General features: G+C 40.0%; 1 protein-coding gene across 4 annotated transcripts in view; it reads left to right on the top strand.

The window, feature by feature from the left end:
* nlgn2a (neuroligin 2a) overlaps positions 1–23,923 on the top strand; it is a 248,474-nt gene that overhangs the window by 94,033 nt on the left and 130,518 nt on the right. For all 4 annotated transcript variants that reach the window (XM_008435581.2, XM_008435578.2, XM_008435580.2 and 1 more), the window contains exon 3: positions 6,109–6,885. In XM_008435581.2, coding sequence (XP_008433803.1) covers positions 6,312–6,885 — 574 coding nt within the window. In that variant the 5' untranslated portion in view covers positions 6,109–6,311. The remainder of the gene's footprint in view (positions 1–6,108; positions 6,886–23,923) is intronic.

Genomic DNA, 23,923 nt, shown 5'->3' with positions numbered 1-23,923 from the left:
GGAGGTTGAGGAAAACGCTCTGCTTCCTACATGAATCATGGATGAGTGTGTGCGGGACCATGTGTGTGCAATAGCGCTGAGTATATGAACGCTGCTCTATTTTTGGGGGTAGACCCGTTTCTTTAAAGCTGTTTTTGAGAGTACAATGCAAAAACACAAAATCTTACCAAGTAGTTTTGGTCTAGTTTCTATTGCAAATATCTCAATATACTTGAAATAAGACTGAACTAACTTACAAGTGAACTAATCTGCCAGTAGAAGTTTTCCATTAATATAAAAGGGGTTGTATTATGCAAAATTCACCTTTTGCCTGTTTTTGTAATTCTTTTTGTGTATCTTCTGCTTCTGAAAACCACCAAGTCGATATTTTTTTTGACAATAAATTAATATGTTTTGGTGTCTGGAAAAGGAGCGTTTCAAAAAACCTCCAGAATGTAATGTCACAAATCCTCAGCTCGTCACCTAGCAACCCAAACGAGGCCCAGCCCTGTTACCTAGCAACCCAAGCAGAGTTCCAACATGCTTGGTCTGCTGAGGTGAAGTGTTTTGTTGTTGACTTACCATCCAGAAACCACTTGCTGCGTTCTTGTTGGTTGTGCAGGAGGCTCCACTTCTGCTTTTCAAAGATGTAAGGTTGTAGAATTAAGCATCTGTTTGGAGTCATTTTTATGTGTGAGTGTAAATGTTGAGTTAGAGGGGTGTGGCCAGCAGCAGCTTATTTGGATTTAAAGTGACAAAGGCTCTAAATCAGCTCAAAATAGGTGAAATCTCATTATTTTTAGAATGATTTTGTGCAAAGAAAACAATTAACATGTTTTGTTTTGCCCATAGACCTTCGTAACTTGTTCAAGGAAGCAAAATATGTCACCTTTAAGAAATTATTGATTTAAAACAAGCTCCTATCTTGCTGAAAAGTTACTTATAAGTTAACTTTGCAGTAGAAACTAGACCTAAAATAAATTTTTTAAGTGTTGCAGGGTATGACAGTGAAATATCAGCCACATTCCCGTTTTCATACCGTTTGTTGCCTCAGCATCACCTTCTCCTCTCCCTCTCTGCTTCATCAATCACCTAAGCGCTCCCGCGGCTCACAGCAAAGCTGGACCAATTAAACCTTCTAATTGAGCCAATTAGCAATTAAACACTCAGATGCACCCAGAAACTCTGCAGGTCCTTCCAGGAAGGCTGGAGTCTGCCAGCGTCTTGGCTTCTCACCAGAGATGCTCGCTCAGAAGGAGAGGAGTGCTCTGCTGCCCACTCAGGCTGGAGGTGTGATGTTTAAGAGTGAGCGCTTCCACAGCAGCCTCCCGTGGAAGTGGGACTATTAGCCTCCACTTCCCGACACTCTCTAGCCCTCGTGTTGCCTTTCCTGAAGGGCCTCCGCTGACCTGAGAGAAGCCTTTTCATTACCAAGACCTGTCTCCTCTCCATCTGCATTTTCACCTTTCATCTGCCGTTTGTCGCCCTCTTTTCTTTCCCCATCTCTCGGCCTCGCCGTCTATTTTATGTATGAATGTGTCTGAGTTCCTGTCGGCGAGGGGGCTCAGCTCAAAGCAGGCCAGCCTCTAGACTCTCGGCGGTTTAATTAGAGCGTGCATTGTGCTGCCCTGCTTCTCTGAGCGCATATATGTACATCCACACACACGGAGAAAGAGAGAAAGGGAGCGTGGGCAGCACAACAAAGTCCGCACTGAGGAGAACAAAGGCAGGCTGCGGCGTATTTTCGTCTGAACCCACTGCACCAGAAAGAGACGATGAGCAATTAAAGACGCCGTAGTTTGCGTCACAATTATAACAACCTCAGAGAATCCATACGATTTTCTCCCCTCAAAGATCTTGTTGTACATAAACTTTATTGCTACATGAAGGAGCCGCGCTCGTTTTATCTGCTCATCAGTCTATAGACTCCAATTATCTGCCTTCTCGCCTCAGGACATCTAACTCTCATACTTTCTCCTCCGGATGGCTTTATTGGCATTGAGAGAGGTAGAGGGAAAGAAAAAATAAAAGAGAGAGACAACAAAAACACAGAAGTGCTTCAGCTGGAGCATTAACTCAGTTAATGATGGCCTTAAAATGGATAATTATAGTGATCAAGAGGGAGAGTGTGTAAAAGGGAGGAAGGTGAATTAAAAAAAGAGATAATTATTTTGTTTTCCTGTGTGTTTCCGTGTGTGTTTTGGTTTGCATGTGTGCTGTATCATAGCCTACCTGCTGATGGTTTGTACCTGGGCAATAAACTAGTTCAGTTTAATCAAGTTAACCAAAGCTTTGGATTAAGTCGAGGAGTCGCAAAACCATACAGCGACAAAATGAGCAATATGTTTAATTCAAAACTCCTTTTTGTTGCTAAATTATGGAACATAAAGAAATGTAAGCTCAACAACAAAGATTGCTGTTTAAGTTATTAAACTATCAGATTATTGCAAAAAGCTGATATTGCCATTCAGATTTCAAAGTTTCAGGAATCCCTGAATATTCATGGAGCTTGTTTGAAAACGTCTTTAGAAATCTGAGATGCTGACATTGAAGTTGTGGACGTCTGTGCTGCAGCAATGAATGTTTATTTTATACTAGAATAGCTTCACTGATAGGCTAACTCCTGTTAGCACAACCTGAACACAACAGTAACCTTTTCCAGAGTTCAAAGGTCATTTTTTGAAGCAAAAATTAATCCCAACTGAGTCTAGAGACGCGGCGGCTGCGGCGGCGTCCATCGCTGTTGATTGTCGATGTCGACTGGGCGTCAAAACAACAATACAGGCTCCAACTCAGGACTCAGGAGAAAGCAAATAACTGCATTAAAATTAATCTATTAATCTGTGATCAATTAATCAAAAATGCATTAATGTCCCAGATCTAAAATACATACATGTTTGACCTTAGTTGAACCCTTAAACATTCTGGATTAAGTTCACAGCATAAAGCAGGAAATGATTCTTGTTCGTTCGTCATATTTCATCTGAAAAGAAGTTTATTTCAGTATTTACTTGCTCCCCTCATAAACACAAATTTACTGTGGATGAAGTCCAAATGCATCATCTTATTCACATAAATTACTTTTATGTGAATGAGATAAGATTAATTTTGCTGTTTGTCCATTGTCAAACAGCAAAATTAATCTGGTTTATTACGTTTTATTCCATCTACAAAATTCACTTTGTCAATAATGGTGAAAATCATCACAAACACCCACAAATACTTTCATCCTTCTCTAAATCTGCTGGCCTGTTTTAATAGTTCAGACAGAAATAATGAACCTTAATAAGCATCAGTACAAACATTGGAAACCATTTTTCCAGAAGCTAAAATCTGACCAAAGTCAGGGGAAGTGGTTCGGTTTTGAAGCCAGAGAGCTGATTCACATGCGATGAAGAAAATATGGAGCAAAAGATCAGGGTGATGGTAAAGAGGCATTCCAACCTCATCAGCACAAAGGTTTTTCCACTGATCGGCGAGAAACCCATGAATATTTCCTCACATGGTTTATTTTATTAAATGTAAATAAAAACATCTTCCCCAAATTAAAACTTTGTTACGTTATTTTCATCTTTTGAGAGATTCATTGAGGTTTAGCACTACAGTGTGGCAAAATGTGGGAAAGGTCTTTTTAGGGGCCCGACCTGGACGGTCCTGTTCGGTCATGTTCTGCTGGCGTAATCTCTGCCGTGCCTCGTCCTTTTATTGACTCCGGTTCTGTTACGTGAGGATTTGAACATTTCCACTTCAGATTGCATGAATGGTTGTGCTACTACGAGTGGGCTCTCATTCATCTGTGGGTCAGTTAAGGCTTACCAAATGCATCCGACTTCTGTCTGCGCTCAGCCAGAAAAATGCCCCGCCTCTTATAAGCTGCTTATCGGAGCACATTATTGACCTTTGACCTTACTGGGCAGTGAAAGGATCGCCCTAATCTCCAGCCTCTGCTCGCCGTCCTTTCATCTCTACTGTACTTTATCTGCAAAGGCAAACCCTAAAGCCTCCAGGAAATTAATAACCGCAAAAAAAATCCAGGAATCATCAGCAGCCGAGTCGTTAGCGGAGGACGGGCGAAGTGGCTCTGGACGGCGTCGGCTCTCCCTGGAGATTTGCGTGTAATATGGAGGAGTGCGCGGCCATGTTAAACACAGATCAACCGGGGAGGATTTGGCCCCCATACAGGTCACACCAGCTTAGGACGGACATGTCCAGATCCTGGTTCAGCAGCAAAATATGGCAGATATGTGGATTTAAAGCATCACGAAGTTCTGATTATGTTACAAGGGAAAAATAAAGACGTCCTGATAGTGAAATAAACTGAGTGGATTGAGTGGAAATAAATCCTCTAATAATGTGTTTTATATGGATTCTTTCATCTAAATGTACATTTGAAATTTAAGCTGAATCTGGTCAGAAAGCAAAAGTTTGGAAGATATTGTCTTTGATTAATTCAGATGAACATATATACAGAAATATGTATTATTATTATTATTATTATTATTATTATTATTATTGTTGTTGTTGTTGTTATTGTTATTATATTTTTAAACTGTAGTGGGAGCAGTTTAGTTTTTTCTTCCCCACCCCTCTAAAATTAATACGATCAATATTATCATATATTTTTTCTTAAACAATAATTGTGGAAAGTGCTTAGTGTAACAAAACGAGTAAAATTGTTTCTTTAACTTACGAACCCCAAAGCAAATAAATCAAGCACAGTTTCAGTTTCAGTTTTTGTTGGACATAAAAACTAAATTATCAGCTAAATAATGAATAATAAGTATGTTTAAATTAAAACACAAGCTTAAATCAGGCTGATTTTTGTCTAACTTTGACAGGTCATGCACTAAAAAAATAAACTTTATCTCCAACTTAAAAAAAATCAAGCTAATTTTAATTAAGTTTATCAAACTTAMTTAATTTATGTGTGTTTAACTGAATAAATGTAACATATTTACTTTGATTATTGGTAACAAATGAACAATTTTTTCTTGTTTTCTTTTTACAGTGCAGGTGTTTGAATGAGGTTTTTAACGAAAATAGACAAGAACAACTTAATGAGGCATCAGCGATCTGTGCTTCAGATCTTAAGCTAACCGAACGGACAGATGAATCGATTCGCCACGCTCGACTTCTCTGGTTTAAAACGATGATTGATATTGAATTACTGCCATTTTCTTCAGATTCTGGTGGAATAAGAGCTTCATCCCTCACGGTATCCAGGAGACATCTGTCTTACTCTGATGTTCTTAAGCGTATAGATGAAGATATTTCCGTCTAAATCCAAGCTAACGCTAAAATGTGTCTATAATGGGTAATCTCCACATTGAATGGGGCAGCATAGTAAAGTGAGAAATGAGACATTTTAAAGGTTGTAAAAAAAAAAAATGGATGTCAACCAAACCTCAACATGTTAATCTCCATGATAAATGTCCCCTTTTGCTTGATCTGCTTAGTGCCGTCTCTAGATTTAGAAAGTCTTCTGGTTTCGTAGCGTTTTTCCTCAGTTAAAATGGAAAAAAACTGAAAATATTTTTAGTTTCATCTGTGATTTAAAAGGGCAGTTTTATGTAAACTTGACTTTTTTGAGCTTTACATCATGCTATAATGGTATTACCTCATCAAAAACATACCTGGAGTTTTGCTTTTGTTCTTTCATGAATGCTTGAGAAAACCTCTAATCGCCATGGCAACCATTCAGCTGTGCAAAACACCTGGGTGGACCTAGCCCCGCCTTCGAGAAGCAGCTCCTCCTCTGAGCTGCAGTTTCCAAGCCTCTGAGCAGCTCCTTCAGACTAGCCAGCAGTAATTAGCAAACACCTGGTGGATCCTCTGCATCAGCTGAGATCATGACATGAGCTGCGTCTTAGTGAAACACGGTAAAAATGTTGTTAAAGGGTTAATAGAGGAGGCATGTCGTGAGTTTTAGAAGGAGCAGGAGCTTTTAAAGAGACAGAGTCCCAATTTCAAGGTGTTAAATTACAAAGTCAAACTTCTTCTAAGTCATATTTGATATATAGTGTTTTTATAGCAACTGAAGTTAACCTAGTTACTATAAAATGACACTGTGTGCCTGGAAAACACTCTCATCTGCTTTTCTTCCTCCCGTTCCTTTGTCTCACTCTGCAGAGTCCTTCATCAACCCAATTATCCGGACAGCGGGAGAAGGACAGGCATGGAACGCAACAGAACCATGCCTGGAGAAGTGTTTTGGATCGCCTCTAATCAGTTTCACCACTGACCTGGATCTCACACCGAGGGCCAAAGCAACGTCTTACCTTCTGCCTGGCGCTGATTGAAGAGTCCGTCTGACTTTGGTGTTTTATCCTGTTATGGTTTTCGCTCCTCACCGCCGGACCGAGCCGACAGAACAGACTAGAAGCAGGTGGCTGAGCCCTTTGACTCCAGCCATGAACAACCTTCCACTAACTCTGAGTAAACAGAGTCGGCGGGGTTTGTCGCCCAGGACCAGACCCTTCAGCTTCGTGACAGACTGCTGCCTCATGACGGCGCTGAGCCTCGTCTTGTTTTTCAGCCTGGCCTCTTGCCAGAGAATGGACCCTTCGAAGCATCCCATAGTCAGCACCAACTACGGCAAGCTGAGAGGCGTCAAGAAGGACCTGAACAATGAGATTTTAGGCCCGGTAGAGCAGTACCTTGGAGTTCCCTACGCCACGGCGCCCATCGGAGATCGGCGGTTCCAGCCGCCGGAGGCGCCGGGGTCCTGGCAGGAGATCCGCAACGCCACCCAGTTTGCCCCCGTTTGCCCTCAGAACGTCCACGGCGTTCTGCCGGAGATTATGCTTCCGGTTTGGTTCACGGATAACCTGGACGTGGCGGCGGGATACATCCAGAACCAGAGCGAGGATTGCCTCTACCTCAACATCTACGTGCCCACAGAGGACGGTAAGTTGGCTCTGTGACGTGACGGCGTTGGTGGAGAAAAGAACAAATGGGTTTGTGTTACTGAGCGTTTACGCTCCGGTTCTTGTGTCTGTGCCTTTCAAGCTTTCCAAACTTACAAAATTCTTCTAGATACACAAGGAAATACATTTTCGTCATCAATTTTTTGGTAGAGAAAACAGACCTCTCTCTCTTTTTTGGTCTGGAAGATTTTGTTTGTTCAAAACTCGTTTGTAGACGAGACCTTTTCAGACTTTAAAGGTAGAATATGTACATCTGAAGGCATTATTACCACCTATTGGTAAATATGCCATCAATATAAATCAAATCAATATAAAGGTGATCACAATGCTAATGCTAATGCTGACAGTAGTTGTCCAGTTAAATGTTTTTAGCATTTTCTGTCACTTATGTTTGGAGTTTGAATGAAAAAGCTGCTCAAATGAACAGAAACAGGTAAAAATGGCACTATTTTTGTGTTTTTTTTAAAGTGCATGCTTAAAATAGAAAACAAAAAAAAAGTTCAGTTTCATATCTTCTAAAATTTCCCAATAATTTCTGTGACTTCTACTTTTTTCTGTGACTTTCTACTTTTAAGGAGATGCAGGTAAGGTGGCAGATTAACCGAAGTCTAATTCTGCAGTTGCTGCACACTGTCAGTCAGCTGGCTGAGGGAAATTTTTCTCATTTTAAGAGCAAATGTTGGTTTTTCACTGTGAAAAACAAAAAGTGATTTAACTGTGATTTCTGTCTAACGATGCATTTAATCAGAAATCATAAGAGCTACGGCAATCAGAGGTTTCTGGTTGATTTCTGCTCTTTGTTTTTCTACAGCTTTGACTTGATTTACATATTTCATATTATTCCAATTTCTCTTTAAGGGTTACGATATAAGATCATTCTGCAAAATGTACTTTTCTGGCATGAGAAATCATCAATAATTCATGCTGGCTGCACAGGTAGCAGCTCTGTGTGCGTTTTGAGAAGCAGGCTTTTAAATAAAGTCAAAATGTCTCCATGACGACTTCCACAAGGAAAATGTTTGTTGTCCTGCTGGAGTTCAGGTTTGGTGAAAGGTTGCATTTTTCAGTTTCTTACTTTCTGGCCATATGTGAGGATTCAAACGGAGAATAATCTGAAAAGTCTTAACATTCAAGTTCTGTAAAACTTCAGTTGTCCTCATATTTTATGTAACTTTTTCTTGACTATTTGTTTAAGAAGATAATAAGTAGGCCGTCTTTTAAAACAGGCCGCTTGTTCTCTAAAGGTTTATTATCTGTTTCATGTCAGCATTTTTGATAAATCAGGATAGTCTTTTAGTTTCTGTTTAGTTTTATTTGAATTTTAATGCAACAGCATTAAAAGAAGAAAAGACTTCATAGTTAAACTAAAAATAAAAGGAAATACAGAATAAAAAGCAACTTATTTCCACATTTAAGAAATTAGACGAGCTGAAACTAGAATATCTGACTGACCTTTAATCAGATGTGCTTATATTTTACTCAAAATAAATATTAATTTCTGCTCAAATTAATCTACATGTTTATAATAAAAGCTTTTATTGTGTTTTTGAGTAGATGATAAATTCAGACGCGATTGTTAATTATTAATACGGCTGCACAGTGGCGCAGTTGGTAGAACTGTTGCCTTGCAGCAAGAAGGTTCTGGGTTCGATTCCCGGCCTGGGGTCTCTCTGCATGGAGTTTGCATGTTCTCCCTGTGCATGGTGGGTTTTCTCCAGGTACTCCGGTTTCCTCCCACAGTCCAAAAACATGACTGTCAGGTTGATTGGCCTCTCCAAATTGCCCCTAGGTGTGAATGTGTGTGTGCATGGTTGTGTGTCTCTGTGTTGCCCTGTGACAGACTGGTGACCTGTCCAGGGTGACCCCGCCTCTCGCCCCCAACATTAGCTGGAGATGGGCACCAGCAACCCTCCCGACCCCACTGAGGGACAAGGGTGTAAAGAAAATGGATGAATGGATGGATGGATGGATGGCTCATACGATAGACACAAATGTTGAGTTTTAGTTTGCTAGTTACCCACGTCAAGCATGTTTGAGGAATCCTCCAGCCACTAGATGGCAGCAAAGTGTTTAATTACTGGTATGTGTGGAATATGCATCAACAGGCATTCGGTTTGATTAAGATCAGAAAGTGATTAGAGGCAAATTTTCAATTAAAAGAGGTTAAGGTAATACGATGTTTAATTTTTTTCTAGATTTTTTGTCTTTTTTAAAATGAGATCCATTAAAGTTTTTTTTTTAATTTAGACCCAAAACTACAATTTGTTTTCGAGTTTTCAGAAACCCTGTAGTTTATTTACACAAATCCAGTAAACATCTGGATCGCAGCTGCAATTGCAGAATAAAGATATTTTTTAAGAACCAATCTTTTCAGTGTTGCCAGAATCTTTAGAGATTCCTTTATCGCTGCTTTGTTTTCAGTATTTCCTCTTATATTACAGCAAAAAGTCTGTGTTTTGCTTTTTTTTAATGTGTTTTAAGAACAGAAGGAGATTGTTTTACACAGTTTGACAGAAAGTTACTGGAGTCTTAATTTCCCTAATCCAATCCCAGGACAAAACCCATCATAACATCGCTAACAGGAGCTGCTTTGTTGGGAAGACATTCAGCAAAGAAACACACCAGTAGCTCTGATATTCCTTTTCTTTTTCCTTTTTTTAACCTCACCTATTTATTATTTACATTTATTTTGGCTTTTTCCAACAGTTGCGCTCTATTTATGCACAATATCACTTCTTCCAGTGAGTGCTAACCAAATTTTATTGCAAAAACAGAAAAACACAAATGATAAATTGCAAACAAAATCAGTAAGTTGTGTTTTTACTTATGAGACGTGATGAACGTTGTTCTGAGACTCTTAATCTGCTTTGGTTCTGTTGGAGGGCGTCTGAAACAAGCTGATGACTGAATAATGGCTCATCTGACTCCTCTGGAGTCTGCAGGTGATTTATGAGGAAAAATATTTGACTTTTATCTCATTTTTTGGTGGCATGAACCCTTTTTTTTTTTTTTTTTTTTTGCTGATTCTATGGAGATTTCTGTTTGCCTAGCCACAACTCGCGGTGAAAGCAATAAAAAGGAAAAATGTTTATTTTTCTTCAGTGGAACCGATAAGAAGTCTCCCAGCTTCCATCAGCGCTCCGTCTTGCAGCGCAGCATGTTTGATAACATGTTAGGAATTTGATGCTTCTTCCTTATCTCCTGTATGAGCTACACAAAGCTTTCTGTAAGTCTGCAGGAATCCTGCTGCAGATTTTGCAGGCTGAACAAGCAGCGTTTGACCTGAGAGTCAATTTTACGAAGGAAATAATCTGTCAAATATCTGTTATTGCAGAGAGTTATACAAACATAGAAATACAAAAAATAACTGATTCTGTTTTCCTTCTGCCAGATAATTGTCTGTTATACCCTAAAAAATAAATAATTATTTTGTTTTCTATTTCTTGGGCGCTCCACCCCTTTGTAAAGCCGCCCTGGGTGACTGCCATATCAAAACCTTTCTCTGTTTGTATACATTTTGCTCTGCAAGCCAAACCCAAGGTGTTGTGTCTCTACACATCTCTGGTCGTGTTTTCATTACAGATGTGCTCAAACTAAAAAACCGTGGTGGCATCATCATGCTGGGGGAAGTTTCTGATCCGCACGGATACAACATGAAGCTTGTAGCTAAAATACATCTGGTATTCAGACGTTTATCTGGGGCGGATGTTTATATTCAAACAGGGCAACAAAGTTAAACACTCAACCAGAACTACACTGCAAAAACACAAAATCTTACCAAGTGTTAGTTTCTAGTGCAAATGTTTTACTACACTTGAAATAAGACAAAACTTGTTTACAAGTAACTTTTCTGGAAGAGAAAGGGTCTTGTTTTAATTGACTAATTCCTTAATTTTGGTGAAAAAGTACTCATAAGTAAAAGAATCTGAACCAAAGCAGAACTAGTACTTTTTAAAAATCTATCTCTTTTATGTGTTTTTGAGTTTTACTGCAAAATTAAGTAACTATATTAACTTCCGTTGCTACAAAAATGCTAAATATATAAAATATGACTTAAAACTAATTTTACGTTGTCATTTAATGCCTTGACATTGAGCTTCTGTCTCCATAAAAACTCCTGCTCTTTCTAAAACTCATCACATCGCTCCTCTATCAACCCTTTAACAAGTTTTTCTTTTCTTTTCTTTTTTTTTTTTTATCAGCGATTCACTGAGAAGTAGCTGCTATAATGAGCTCAGCTTTTACTCAGCTCCACCAGGTGTTTGCTAACTGCTGCTGGCTAGTCTGAAGGAGCTGCGTGGGGGAGGCGGAAGCTCAGGAGCTGCCGCTCTGAGGGGGAGCTGCGTCTCGAAGGCGGAGCTTAACCAGGCGTTTTGCACAGCTGAATGGTTGCCATGGAGATTTAAGTATTTCTGAAACATGCTGGTTTTTGATGAGGGAGTAACATTATAACATGATATAAAGTTTAAAAAAGGTCAGTTTTACATTATTCTTTAAGGAATTATTGGCTACTATATCTTGCTAAAAAGTGTCTTGTATGTTTTGTCTTATTTCAGGTGTGCTTAGATATTTGCACTAGAAAAAATACCTAGGATTTTGTATTTTTGCAGTGTGGAAAGAAATTGCTCAGAATTAGGCATTAAAATGGCCCAGTCAAAGTCCAGAAACGAAGACTGAGAGGAATACATTTGAAATTCCGGCAAAATCCATCTCAGGACTTTGGCCAAGAAGTAAATTGGTCCAATTCAAGACCATTTCCACGCTGTCCTGTTTACTTCCTTTCTTGAAGTGGTTGGTTTGTGTGTCATAACGAACTCTGAACATTCCCTCACTCCCAAGTTTCTGCTCTCGCGTCTCCTGACAGCTCTAACGCGTCGTCTCCCCCTCTCCTCTCCAACACTGCAGCCCTCAACACCTCGTCACGGCCACTCTCAGCTTCTCAAACAGCACAACGACGCCACGCATCACATCTCTCTCTCTCACACACACACGCACGCACGCACGCACACACACACACACGCACACACACACACTTCTTCCTCCCCGTTGTCTGAGACGAAATGTGAAATAACACATACAGGGACGCATACGGTACATACTGTACCAGCAGCTTGCTTACATCCTGTCCTGTTGGTGGAAATGTCACACAGATGTAAAGCAGATTCTGACTGTGGAAATTTATTTGCATGGAGTTTCAGTTTTCACGGAGCATCCTGAGTGGCGCCAGAATTCATTATTAGTGTGGTGTGTGCAGGTTAATCTCTTTGTTTTCTGCCTCTTTTTCCACTCTTGTTCTGAATATTTTGTTTGCAGCTCATGCTGAGAGGAGGACATAGACTGCAAAAACACAGAATCTTACAAAGTATTTTGTGTCTAGTTTATAGTGCAAATACCTTAGTATATTCAAAATAAGACAAAAACTAGCAGTAGCACTTTTTCAGAAGTGTTATTTGGTAAATAATGACATTTTTAATGCAAAGTTACATTAAAACTTTCAATAAAAGTCTATTTTAAATGTCCACTTTGTCTTATTTGGTAAATAATTACACTTTTAATGCAAAGTTGCATTAAAGCATGCATTAAAACTGCCAACTTTGCCTTATTAGGTTAAAAAATTACACTTTTAATGCAAAGTTGCATTAAAACTACCAAAAAAAGTATTTTAACTGCCAACTTTGTCTTATTCAGTATATAATGACACTTTTAATGCAAAGTGGCATTAAAACTTCCAATTAAAGTCTATTTTAAGTGTCAACTTTCTTATTTGGTAAATAATTACAATGCAAAATTGCATTAAAAGTGTCATTATTTCCTGACAACAGTGATGAATAATTATGAAGCCTCCTTCATGACAGCGTCGTGTCAGTCACGTATTAGTTCCACTTGCAAATTGTTTCACTTGTGGGAAAAATGTTTTGTTATAAGTGAAATAATCTGGCCTTTAATCAATATTGAACTCCAGAAAATTTACTTGTAAATTAGTTTTGTCTTATTTCAAGTTCGCTAAGATTTTGCGCTAGAAGCTAGAACAAAAATACTAGGTAATGTGTTGTGTTTTTGCAGTGCAGGGACTTTGGTAAATTGGATTAGGGGAGCAAAGATAACATCAGGTTTTGGGCAGTATAAATCTGAGCTTGTTGCATAATGACACATATACATTGAGTATGCTCCAGTTTTTATTTGCTTCTTTTCATCGTTTCCAGCCTCCGGAGGTTCGTTTTGAATCCTCCTTTCCTTTTTTAGGGCACCCTTTAACCAGAATCCTTTAAAATCTCCTCCAGTTTTAAGTGGATTAATCCTGCAGAATTACTTCTTAATGCTGCCGTCGTTGCAAAAGGGAAAAAAGTGGAACACTGACACGAATGCATGCTTGCTTATAGATAAACGTGTTTGGTATCATTTGGCAATTACTCATGACTCTTTATCTAATACTTAAATGTTTAACAAATGTTATAAAGAAAGCCGTGTGTTTTTATTATTTCCAATTCCATCCCACTCGTGCATGAATGTGTTGGTGAGATTACAACAGTTAAAGATTTAATTCATCGGTTGCTACTGTTTCCTCTGGAAAAAGATTTTAATGTTATATTTTTAACATATAACATTAATGCCTTAATGCCAATATTTTCTTAGCACATTTGAAAAATAAAACATTATTTATACTTTAGAATCATCTGATTTAAAAATACAGTTAAGTTGTTTTGAAGTACCATAAAAGAAGCATTTTACCTGCAGTAGGTAGCACGAAAAGTATTCTTCAGTTCTGAGAATAATAAAGACGCTAATAAGGGAGTCAAGCTAACGCCCTAGCTGTGAAGCTAATAGCTAATTAGACTGGAGCCTGTTCAAAGGTGAATTTCCACCATTTACAGCAACTCGAAGTCAAAACCAGTTTGGAAAAATACTTTATAAGATCTTAATAGCTTCTTTATACCTTACTGGTTTTGCATTAGACTGTCGATGTACTATTTATTTTAAACAAGGATCATTCCTGCTGATGCACAAAATGTATTAAAAGTCTGCTAAATTTCAGCAACATTCACTGAGGTTTTATTAGCTCCCCTTTCCTACTAACATGATCTTATGTTTTGTTTTCTTGGACTTAGAGTTGGTCTACTGTGAGTACCTGCAGGATACCATGAGGATACATCTAGAAATCTGTGTGTAATTTTAACAAAGTAACACACAAAAGGTTCAGATATAAAAAGCAGTGGAACCATTTGCCTCTTGAAAACAATCCAAGGTTTAATGGATATTCCTGTGTGTTGGTTTAAGCTATAGATGGAGGAAATTCCTCTTTGAGTGGACAGCTAGATTAGTAGATTAGCTAGTTAGAAAACAGGAAGTCACATGACTTGCTATGACTTGTTATTTATAGTAGAGAAGGCAGAGAATGATTTGGTAACCAGCTATATGCGCTGAATCCTGGTTTAAATATGTGCTACTTGAGGCTAGCTAGTTAGCAGCCTCGTTCTCGTTCTCAGTTTGTGTTACTTTAACAGTTGCCCCAAAAACTGCTTGCGTATTGACATCCTCTCTTGTCATACTTTTCAAAATACTTAATAAAAGCTGTTGCTACAACTTCAATAAAGTTGACCTGTTTTTAGCAATGATTAGTCCAGAGAAATAAAAAAATAACTTATTTAATTAAGTTTTTACATTATTAACTCAAGTCGACTTAACATAAAATTTTACGTTTTTATACCTTTTTGACTCATTTCTAAGTTAAGTCAACTTTATAATGTCCATTTTATTGTGTTGGGAACCAAACCCCACACACTGGCACCAAAACTTAGTTTTTAGATAGAAGTTTTCCATCAACATTTTACATTCTTCCCCTAAGAATCTGTGCCTCACCATCGCTGACTCCAGGTTTAAAAACCCAAAGATCGTGATGAATTCTGCAGGTTGCTAGGGGCAACCAACCTGTCAAGCTGCCTGATGCATCCTGTCCTGTTTTTAAAGCCTTTTCCCTTCTCTGTGCATAGTCATATATAATACATAATACTCCCTGTAACCTTTCCACCCTATAAATATTATGTTTCACCACCCTAGGTTAGTGATGGATGGTCTTGGATTTCCACCGGTTGCAGTAGAAAATTAACTTCACAGTTCAACTGTTATGTGCAATGTTAATTATTACCCATCTTGTTTCACCTTTCCTGTGGTTCTATAATATTATGTTTTAGGCCTAAGGGAAGCTGGCAGGGTGCTTTTTCTCACCAAACAGAGGGAGGCTGGGGTCTCCATTGGTTCCCTTGGAGACAACAACCCATAAATCATAGAAAGAGGTTTTTGTGTGGCTCCTTCGGAGTCACGCTGGATCGATGGACGAGGCAGGGAAAAGGAAGGACCCCCACCGCCCCCAAGCCCGCAGAAAAACCCATGATTCTCTCAGCAGTCAGCAGCCATTAACACGGAGCTAAAGCTGATTTTAGTGTAAACGTGTAAATGGTAGTGTTGGCCCTTAAAAGAAGGAAAATAGCAAGAGAAATGATCACAGGAGACAAAATCACTCGAGTGTGTTTCAGACAACAAAACAAAAATATTCTCATGACAAAGAGAGCAGATTATAATCCCATCATTTTTGTGTAATCTTTTTAACTGCAAATTATTTAAACTATATTTTTCAACAAAACCAAGTGTTTTACATTACTTGTACCAACTGTACAGAAATAATTAGTAGGCAGCGGATTATTCTTATTTAAACAAATCAAACTGCCAGACGCCATAACGGGACACGAGGCCTCCTGCCGTTAGCAGTAAAGCTAAACTAGTTAGCTGAAGACTTTTCACGCTGCACATTAGCGCCACACAAATTTCTCTGTGATGCAAAGCAAACTAAATACATACAGGGCTAGCATTCATTCTCTTACAATTCTTACCCCATTAATTACCTTAAAATTATGAAATGATCACAAGAAATGAAATCACTGCTCTTCCGCTCACTCTCTTGTATTGAGTGAGAAAAAAGCACTCAATGCTCCTGAGTCCCCCTGGTGGATCTTGCAAGTCACAGCGCTAAACTCACCCCTCTTCCACACAAAGGCAGTTTAATTACTGAACACAGAAAAAGGCTTAAGTGGCTAAATGAAAAGTCTGCAGAAAGCGCCAGATTTTCAATTCCACTAAATGGGATGTATTATGCAAAATTCACAGTTTGCACGTTTTTATTCTTCCATTTGGGTCTCTGCTGCTTCTAAAAACTACCCAAGTTCTTAAAAAGAACACCCAGGTAGGTTTTGGCAATACGTTAATGTTTTTTGTTGTTTAGTGGACAAAACAAGCTGTTTTAAAAACAAATCAGTAGGCACTGCCCATCACCTAGCAACCCCAGCAGAGTTCCTCCCGTTACCTAGCAACCCCAGCAGAGTTCCACCCGTCACCTAGCAATCCAAGCTGAGTTCCGGGACATTTGGCCAGCTGGTTTTACGGCTGCATGTGCTGTACAACGGATGCTTGTTGTTGGCTTGCCATTCAGAAACCACTGAATTCCTGTCTTTTGCACATTTTAAATCAAATTAAGTAATCATATAAATGCAGATAATCAAAATAAATTAACCTAATTTTAAAAAAAGTCAAATTGATCAGCAATTGTACCCTGCAACACTGGCCGTTGCGGAGGATTCATTATCGTAGAGCTTCGGCATCTAGTCAGTCAAACAGTATTTTCTTATTTTAAGACATCAATTTAAGAACACATTTGGGATTTAGCGATTAATTAGTCTTTTTCAGGCCATTAAACTATCTGTAAGCAACATTGTTGTGATGACCGTATTGTTTTTACAGCTCATTTCTAAAACTGCTGATCAGCAGATTCATTGCCTGGAGCCCAATCAGCCACTTACCACGTTTTTAACCAGCCTGATGTGTGGTAAGCTTGGGTTTCATACCAATAAACTGCTACAAAGGCGCCTTTTAAGATGTTCGCTCTCTTCAATTAGTCGCCTCAAGAAGGCGTCGCATTGGTTTTGCCAGATAGCCCTTGGAGATTTGATCTGCTAACCTCAGCGTTGTCAGCGATGCGCTTCCTTGGCCGAGCCGCAGGGTGCGAGCAGAGCGCGTCATAAATTATTCCATCCAATACTTCATCTATCTCCATGCATCAAGCTCAAACTCCCGAGTCTCCCCATCCTGCAATGTTTCAATTTTCTGCGGAGATTCATCAAGAGGAGTTCAATACTAATACAATAATGCTCACGGCGTCCGCTGGGCCATGCTGCGTCGTCGTCAAAAGGGCCGGAGTTGAATGAAAACAAAGAGATAAATAATAGAAAGAGAGGCGAGGATGCCAGCAAGCAGCAGTGGAAATATGAAATGCATTCTTTCTCATGTCGGAGAAATCCTTGATTATTCTCTTCCAGCTCTTTTGTATCAGCACTCTCTCCAGGAAAGCTCAGTGGATACGTGTCACGGTGCAAAGATAGGAGAAAGGCGGGGAAATATAGATCATACATCTTTCTGCAGCCAGGAATGAACGATGCAGCTCACACGCCCTTCATCACACACCCTACGGTTTTTATTAGTGCGAGTCTGCACTCCACGACTGAAAGACAGACTTGAGTCTTTAATAAAATAGACAAGGACATGACAAGAAGCAGATTCTGATTGAAGTTTGGGATCTGGAGATTAGGCTGGAGGTCAGAACACCTGCAGCCTTCCTGTCAAATTATGGAGTCCGCCTCAGTTTTTGCACCTGAAGTGAATATCGTCTCCTTGTTCTTCTTTTTCGCTTATTGACATTCTCTCCTGTCATACGAGACAACGCCGCGTCTTCTGTTCGCCTTTCAGAAAGTTGTTCATTCCGCATAGAAACAACGCAACTTCTGGAAAAGTACAAGTCAGTTGTATTCACATCACATTGGAGAGAAGTTCAGTGACATTTAGTTCAGTTTGTTGCGTTGGAAACTGTTCCAAGTGAATATAATCTGATAACTTTAACTAAGGTAAGGTAGTTTTATTTGTATAACACATTTTCAGCAAGGAGGCAGTTCAGTGAATTAGAAGGAAATGCAAACAAAACAACAAACCAAAAGGAAAAAGTATAAAACTAAACGCTGGTTCCCCATGTTTAATAAGAATAAGTAGTTCATAATGTATAAACTAATGGGGGTTTCTTTCGGTCTTGCTCCGATATTAAAAGTATAAAACTAAATGTTGGTTCTCCATGTTTGATTCCATCCATCCATTTTCTTACACCCTTGTCCCTTAATGGGGTCAGGAGGGTTGCTGGTGCCCATCTCCAGCTAACGTTCTGGGCGAGAGGCGGGGTTCGGCAGTCTGTCGCAGGGCAACACAGAGACGCACAGAGACACACCACCATGCACAGACACACTCACACCTAGGGGCAATTTAGACAGACCAATTAACCTGACAGTCATGTTTTTGGAGTGTGGGAGGAAACCGGAGTACCTGGAGAAAACCCATGCAGAAAGACCCGGGCTGAGAATCGAACCCAGAACCTTCTTTCTGCAAGGCAATAGCTCTACCAAATACGCCACTGTGCAGCCCCTTGTTTGATTCCAACTTTAAATATATTATGATAAATACGAATCTGTCTGTCTGAACAAACCAGCAGAGTTTTATGTTCATCGGTGTGATCAAGCATGTGGTGACAGTGGGAACTCATTCTGTGAAATTCACTTCAGTTTATTTGTACAAAAAGCTGCAGAACCAACAGATTTAAGTATTAATTTTTGTTCTTGTTGAATGTTGTAGCTATCAGTAGTTGTTTTGATGTCTCTACTGTGATGGTTTTTATCTTATTTACTCTATTCGTTGCTTTTTCTGCTGGCTCTAATACAAATTGCCCTCTGGTGGATATTCAATGTACCTCGACTTTGGAAAGAAAATGAATTGAATTATAGATCAGCTGATTCACGGCTCAGTATTTGTGGATTTTTGAAAATTGTACCTTTTTGCTGATAGTAAAATATGCAGAGGAAAATCCAGCCTGAAATTTAAAACTGGATTAAGAAGAAATATTAATTTTAGGGTTTTTACTGGTCTTTTGCAAATTGGGTAATAACCATGAAGGATGTTGTAACCCTAAAAGAAGTGAGATTTTTCTCTGCAGACCTGTAAAATCAAACTGATGTGAGGTGAATGGTTGTGAATGGCTGAGCATGAACAGAAGCATTAGTGAGTCCGTTTGAACTGCGGAGAGTCCAACTTCCTCCTGCCAGAAAATGAGACATGAGGTTTGTCAGAATTTCCTGCCTTGGTCCTCGTTACTCGTACGCGTCCGACATCAGCTGCAGGTGTTAAAACCAGACATGAGCTGTGCAGACGAATCGAACGTGGCTTTAAAATGTAAAGATAAAAAGTGATGCATGGTAAAACATGGCAGAGGTTTTAAAGGCTTTCGGTTTCCATGTCTGACTCCGGGTTTCTCTCTTTGGGACTTGCCTTGATGATGCTCTCTGTTCCTTTCTGTCAGTTTGGAGACTGAAAAATCTTTTATTTAATATCTCCGTAATAATGAAAAGAAAATCTTAGCTCCCGTTTCCTGGTAAGCCTCAGCAGTCCAAAGACTTATTCAGAACCAAACGTACACATGTCCTACTGTTGTAATAGTGGGCCAAGCACAGCCCAGGATGTGGATATCAAATGTGAAAATTCTTCACTTTTTGCAATGGATGAACTTGGAAAAAGTCTTGAAGTGGCTGAATAAAAAATCTGCAGAAAATGCCAGTTTTTCAATTCAATTAAATGGGACATATTATGCAAAATTCACAGTCTGCAGAGATCCATTTGGGTTTGTGCTGCTTCTAAACACAACAACCCAACCTCTTAAAAAACAACCCAACTAGCTTTTAACAAGAAGTTCATGTTTTTTGGTGCCTGGAAAATGAATCGTTTTTAAAACCTCTCGAATGCAACGTCACATTTCAGCAGGCACCGGCTGTTACCTAGCAACCCCAGCAGAGTTCCGCCCGTTACCTAGCAACCCCAGCAGAGTTTCCCCCGTTACCTAGCAACCCCAGCAGAGTTCCGCCCGTTACCTAGCAACCCCAGCAGAGTTCCGCCCGTTACCTAGCAACCCCAGGAGAGTTCCGCCCGTTACCCAGCAACCCCAGCGAAGCAGCTGGATTTACTGCTGTATGCTCTGAACAATGGCTGCTGGTGTTTTGTTGTTGACCTACCACCCAGAAACTACTTCCTGCATTCTTGTCAGTTGTGCAGGAGGCTCCACTTCTGCTTTTCAAAGATGTACAGTTGTATAATTGTGCATCTGTTTGCAGCCATTTTCACATGTGAGTGTAAATGTTGAATTGGAGGCGTGGCCAGCAGCAGCTTATTTGGATTTAAAGTGACAAGACGCCCTAAAACAGCTCAAAACTGAGACTAAAATCTCATTATCCAAGAATGATTTAGTGCAAAAAAAATGTACTGAACATGTTTTGTGTAGACCATAGAATTATCCTAGCTTGTCCAAGGAAGCGTACTAAGTCACATCTAATGGATTAATTGACATAATTGAAGTGATATATAAAATAATTGGTAGTTGCAGCCCTAACAGTACTTTAATTTAAACAATATTTACTCCTTCGGTTGCATCTGAAGGATCAACAGTGAACACACTGGGATCTTCAGAAAGGAAACACTTTGAGAGGAAGCTGCAGGAGGTGTTTGAGGAGGAGCATGGCGGGTCTGTTCCTGTGTTTTCCTGTTGGGCTGGGCTTGAATGCCTGAAAGGCCCGGTGTGTTCTGCCTTTCCTGCTCTCTGAATGAAGGAATTAGCAGCAGCAGCAGCAGCTCAGCTCCAGACTATTTATAGCCCAAACGCCAGAGAGAGACGGGGAGAATAAAGAGAAGTCGAGGTTAGAATATGAGCGCTGATGCACGCGTGGGTGGATTTTAGTTCCCTGCATCACATGATCACAACAATCTCTGTCTCATTTTGCTTCATTCATGCCTGTCCTCCCTCCTTCCACTCACTCTGCAGTCATTTCTCGTATGAGTGTCCCCCACATCCCTTCTGGTTTCCTTAAAGATTCCCAGTCACCTCCGTATGCTGTGGATGAGCAGTGAAGGCAGAAATGGGATCCAGCACCACAGAGTCCATTTTAAATGATCTTTTTAGCCTGTGGGGAATTGGGCCGACTTTAACAGTGCTTAGATAATAAGCTCCCAGGCTTTGGCCGCCCGTGTTCTTCTGGCTCGGCTTCTGTAGCGCAATCTGGGATATCATCTTATTTAACACTGGGACTGATGAAGTGCATCTAATGGGATTTGATGAAGTCTGATACAGGCTGTCCTATCAATTAAGCATCCCGTTTAAGAACCAGCGCACACAGACAGGGGACTGGAGCATCCCTGGGTAACACTTACCTGCTGGCCTGTTAAACTTTACAGCAAGAAAGCAACATTTATCACATTCAGGTCAAAGTGATGCTAATATTTGAGAGAATGGGATTACTTTGAGGACTGCACAGTGGTGCAGTTGGTAGAGCTGTTGCCTTGCAGCAAGAAGGTTCTGGGTTCGATTCCCGGCCCCGGTCTTTCTGCATGGAGTTTGCATGTTCTCCCTGTGCATGGTGGGTTTTCTCCAGGTACTCCGGTTTCCTCCCACAGTCCAAAAACATGACTGTCAGGTTAATTGGCCTCTCCAAATTGCCCCAAGGTGTGAGTGTGTGTGTGTGTGCATGGTTGTGTGTCCTGTGTGTCTCTGTGTTGCCCTGCGACAGACTGGCAACCTGTCCAGGGTGACCCCGCCTCTCGCCCGGAACGTTAGCTGGAGAGGCACCAGCACCTCCTGACCCCACTGAGGGACAAGGGTGTAAGAAAATGGATGGATGGATTACTTTGATATAATTTAATACTTACTATATAAACGCATGTATACAGGAACCCCAGAAGGCATCTTAGTTTTGGTTTTAACTCACTTGCATCTCATTTAAGAATAGAAATAAGTTTCCATTGACTATTTAGTTTTGCAATTTGCCATTTCTAATGTAATGTAAATTTTTAAACTTGTTTTTGGATAATTTTTCTCACTTGTTGGAGGTGATTTATTTTTCTTTGGCCAAATCAAAATTGGTTTATTTTGCAAAACTGTGATGGGAACACTTTTTTTCTGTTACTACTGGTGGAAACCACGAAGAAGAAGAAGACAACAGGAAGTGGCTGGAGGATGATGGCGCAGCATTTTGTTTTGACGATTTATTGCATGAACAAACTCATTCACATGTGATTTTAATTGTTTTTTACTGATTGTAAACACCATGATTGCAAAATTGTGTTTTTGAACATTAGCAGAATATAGAACTTTGCAAGCATTTGTACTGGAAACGTATTTCGTGTGGAAGATCACACATAAACCTAAACTTCTAACTTACTTTAGAAGTTTAGGTTTATGTGTAAAACCATCCATTTTCTTGCACCCTTGTCCCTCAGTGGGGTCGGGAGGGTTGCTGGTGCCCATCTCCAGCTAATGTTCCGGGTGAGAGGCGGGGTCACCCTGGACAGGTCGCCAGTCTGTCGCAGGGCTACACAGAGACACACAGGACACACAACCATGCACACACACACACACTCACACCTAGGGGCAATTTGGAGAGACCAATTAACCTGACAGTCATGTTCTTGGACTGTGGGAGGAAACCGGAGTACCTGGAGAAAACTCACGCATGCACAGGGAGAACATGCAAACTCCATGCAGAAAGACCGGAAATCGAACCCAGAACATTCTTGCTGCAAGGCAACAGCTCTACCAACTGCGCCACTGTGCAGACCGATTTGTAAAACATTTAAAGTAAAAATAATATATTGTGCAGATTTTCCTCACACTGGCTGCAGGTTAACATTCTGCTTGGCTCTACTTAGAGATGAGTAGAATAAAATATCCTTTATTGACCAACAATGTATGAAGATAAACACTCGTGTGTTACTTAAATGGCATTAAATCGCTCAAGATTGACAAATACAGGGAATTGTCATTTTACTAGATTTCAAACACTTATAATAATTTATTTTTTAATGTTGAATTCATTAGAAAACTGTGTGGAATCAATGAAACATCAGATTTTAAAGTCAGACTTTAATCTTGCAATGCGGATATGTGCTGCAAATTATCATGCTTTTTGTAAATGAATTGGTTTTGATACATGAATGCGGCCCAAACGTTGATGTTGCCGTTTGGAAATTGGCAACAATCCGATGCCAAACGTCCAGCTGAGTCTGTGAGTTTTGCCATGTCTGGTGCAGGGAAGCGTCGCGTCACGTCAGCTGATTCTTCCGCAGCCTCACTTAGATTTCATATGCAGTGATATGGGGGTAGGAATAAAAAGTCATAAACTTTTCTCATCTTTTATCATTAATCATTCAGTTTGTTGATACGCTTCACATTTTGAAATGCTGACTCGGCCGTTTCAGAGCAGCTTGGGCAGCGTTGTGTTAGCAGAACCTGCAGCCCCGGGAAAATATCCTGCAATACTGTGAAGCAGAGATAACCTTGAACAAAAATAGAGAATTAATTCATTATGTATGCATCGATGAGCTAAAAAGACGTTCAATAGCTACTCTGCAAATATGAAAGGATATTAATTGTAATCCTTTATGCTGCACAGAAAGAGGAACCTCTCAGAGAACAAAGTTTTATTTTATATTTATGTTTTAAAAGTCGTTTTAGAGCTCTTTCAGACTCTTCTACCTGAAAGCAGAAGCGGGTTGTGTTTGCAGCGACTCTGATTTGAGTAAGCTGTGGTAGTAAAATTAGTAGAGGATCAAAGAGCCCGGCTACCTGGGAGGCAAACCCAAAATATAAACTCGGCTGTCAGGGGAAATCAGGGGCCAGAGTTCACCTCAAGGCTGACTTTTCATGGTCTACATGCTTGCAAACATACGTTCATTCACATGTTCGCCGTTCTGGATAGAAGACGGGCTGACAGGCCGTAGTCATCATTATACAGTAAAAGTCATGTCTTCTTTTTCTCACGTTTTTTGTTTTTTTTGCTCTCCTACCTCTCATCCTCCAAACTCTCTCTTGCTCCCACATAAATAATACACCCCATCGC

This window comes from Poecilia reticulata, linkage group LG18, assembly GCF_000633615.1.
Source record: "Poecilia reticulata strain Guanapo linkage group LG18, Guppy_female_1.0+MT, whole genome shotgun sequence".
NCBI classification, from domain to species: domain Eukaryota; kingdom Metazoa; phylum Chordata; class Actinopteri; order Cyprinodontiformes; family Poeciliidae; genus Poecilia; species Poecilia reticulata.
This window is presented reverse-complemented; position numbering and strand designations above follow the sequence as displayed.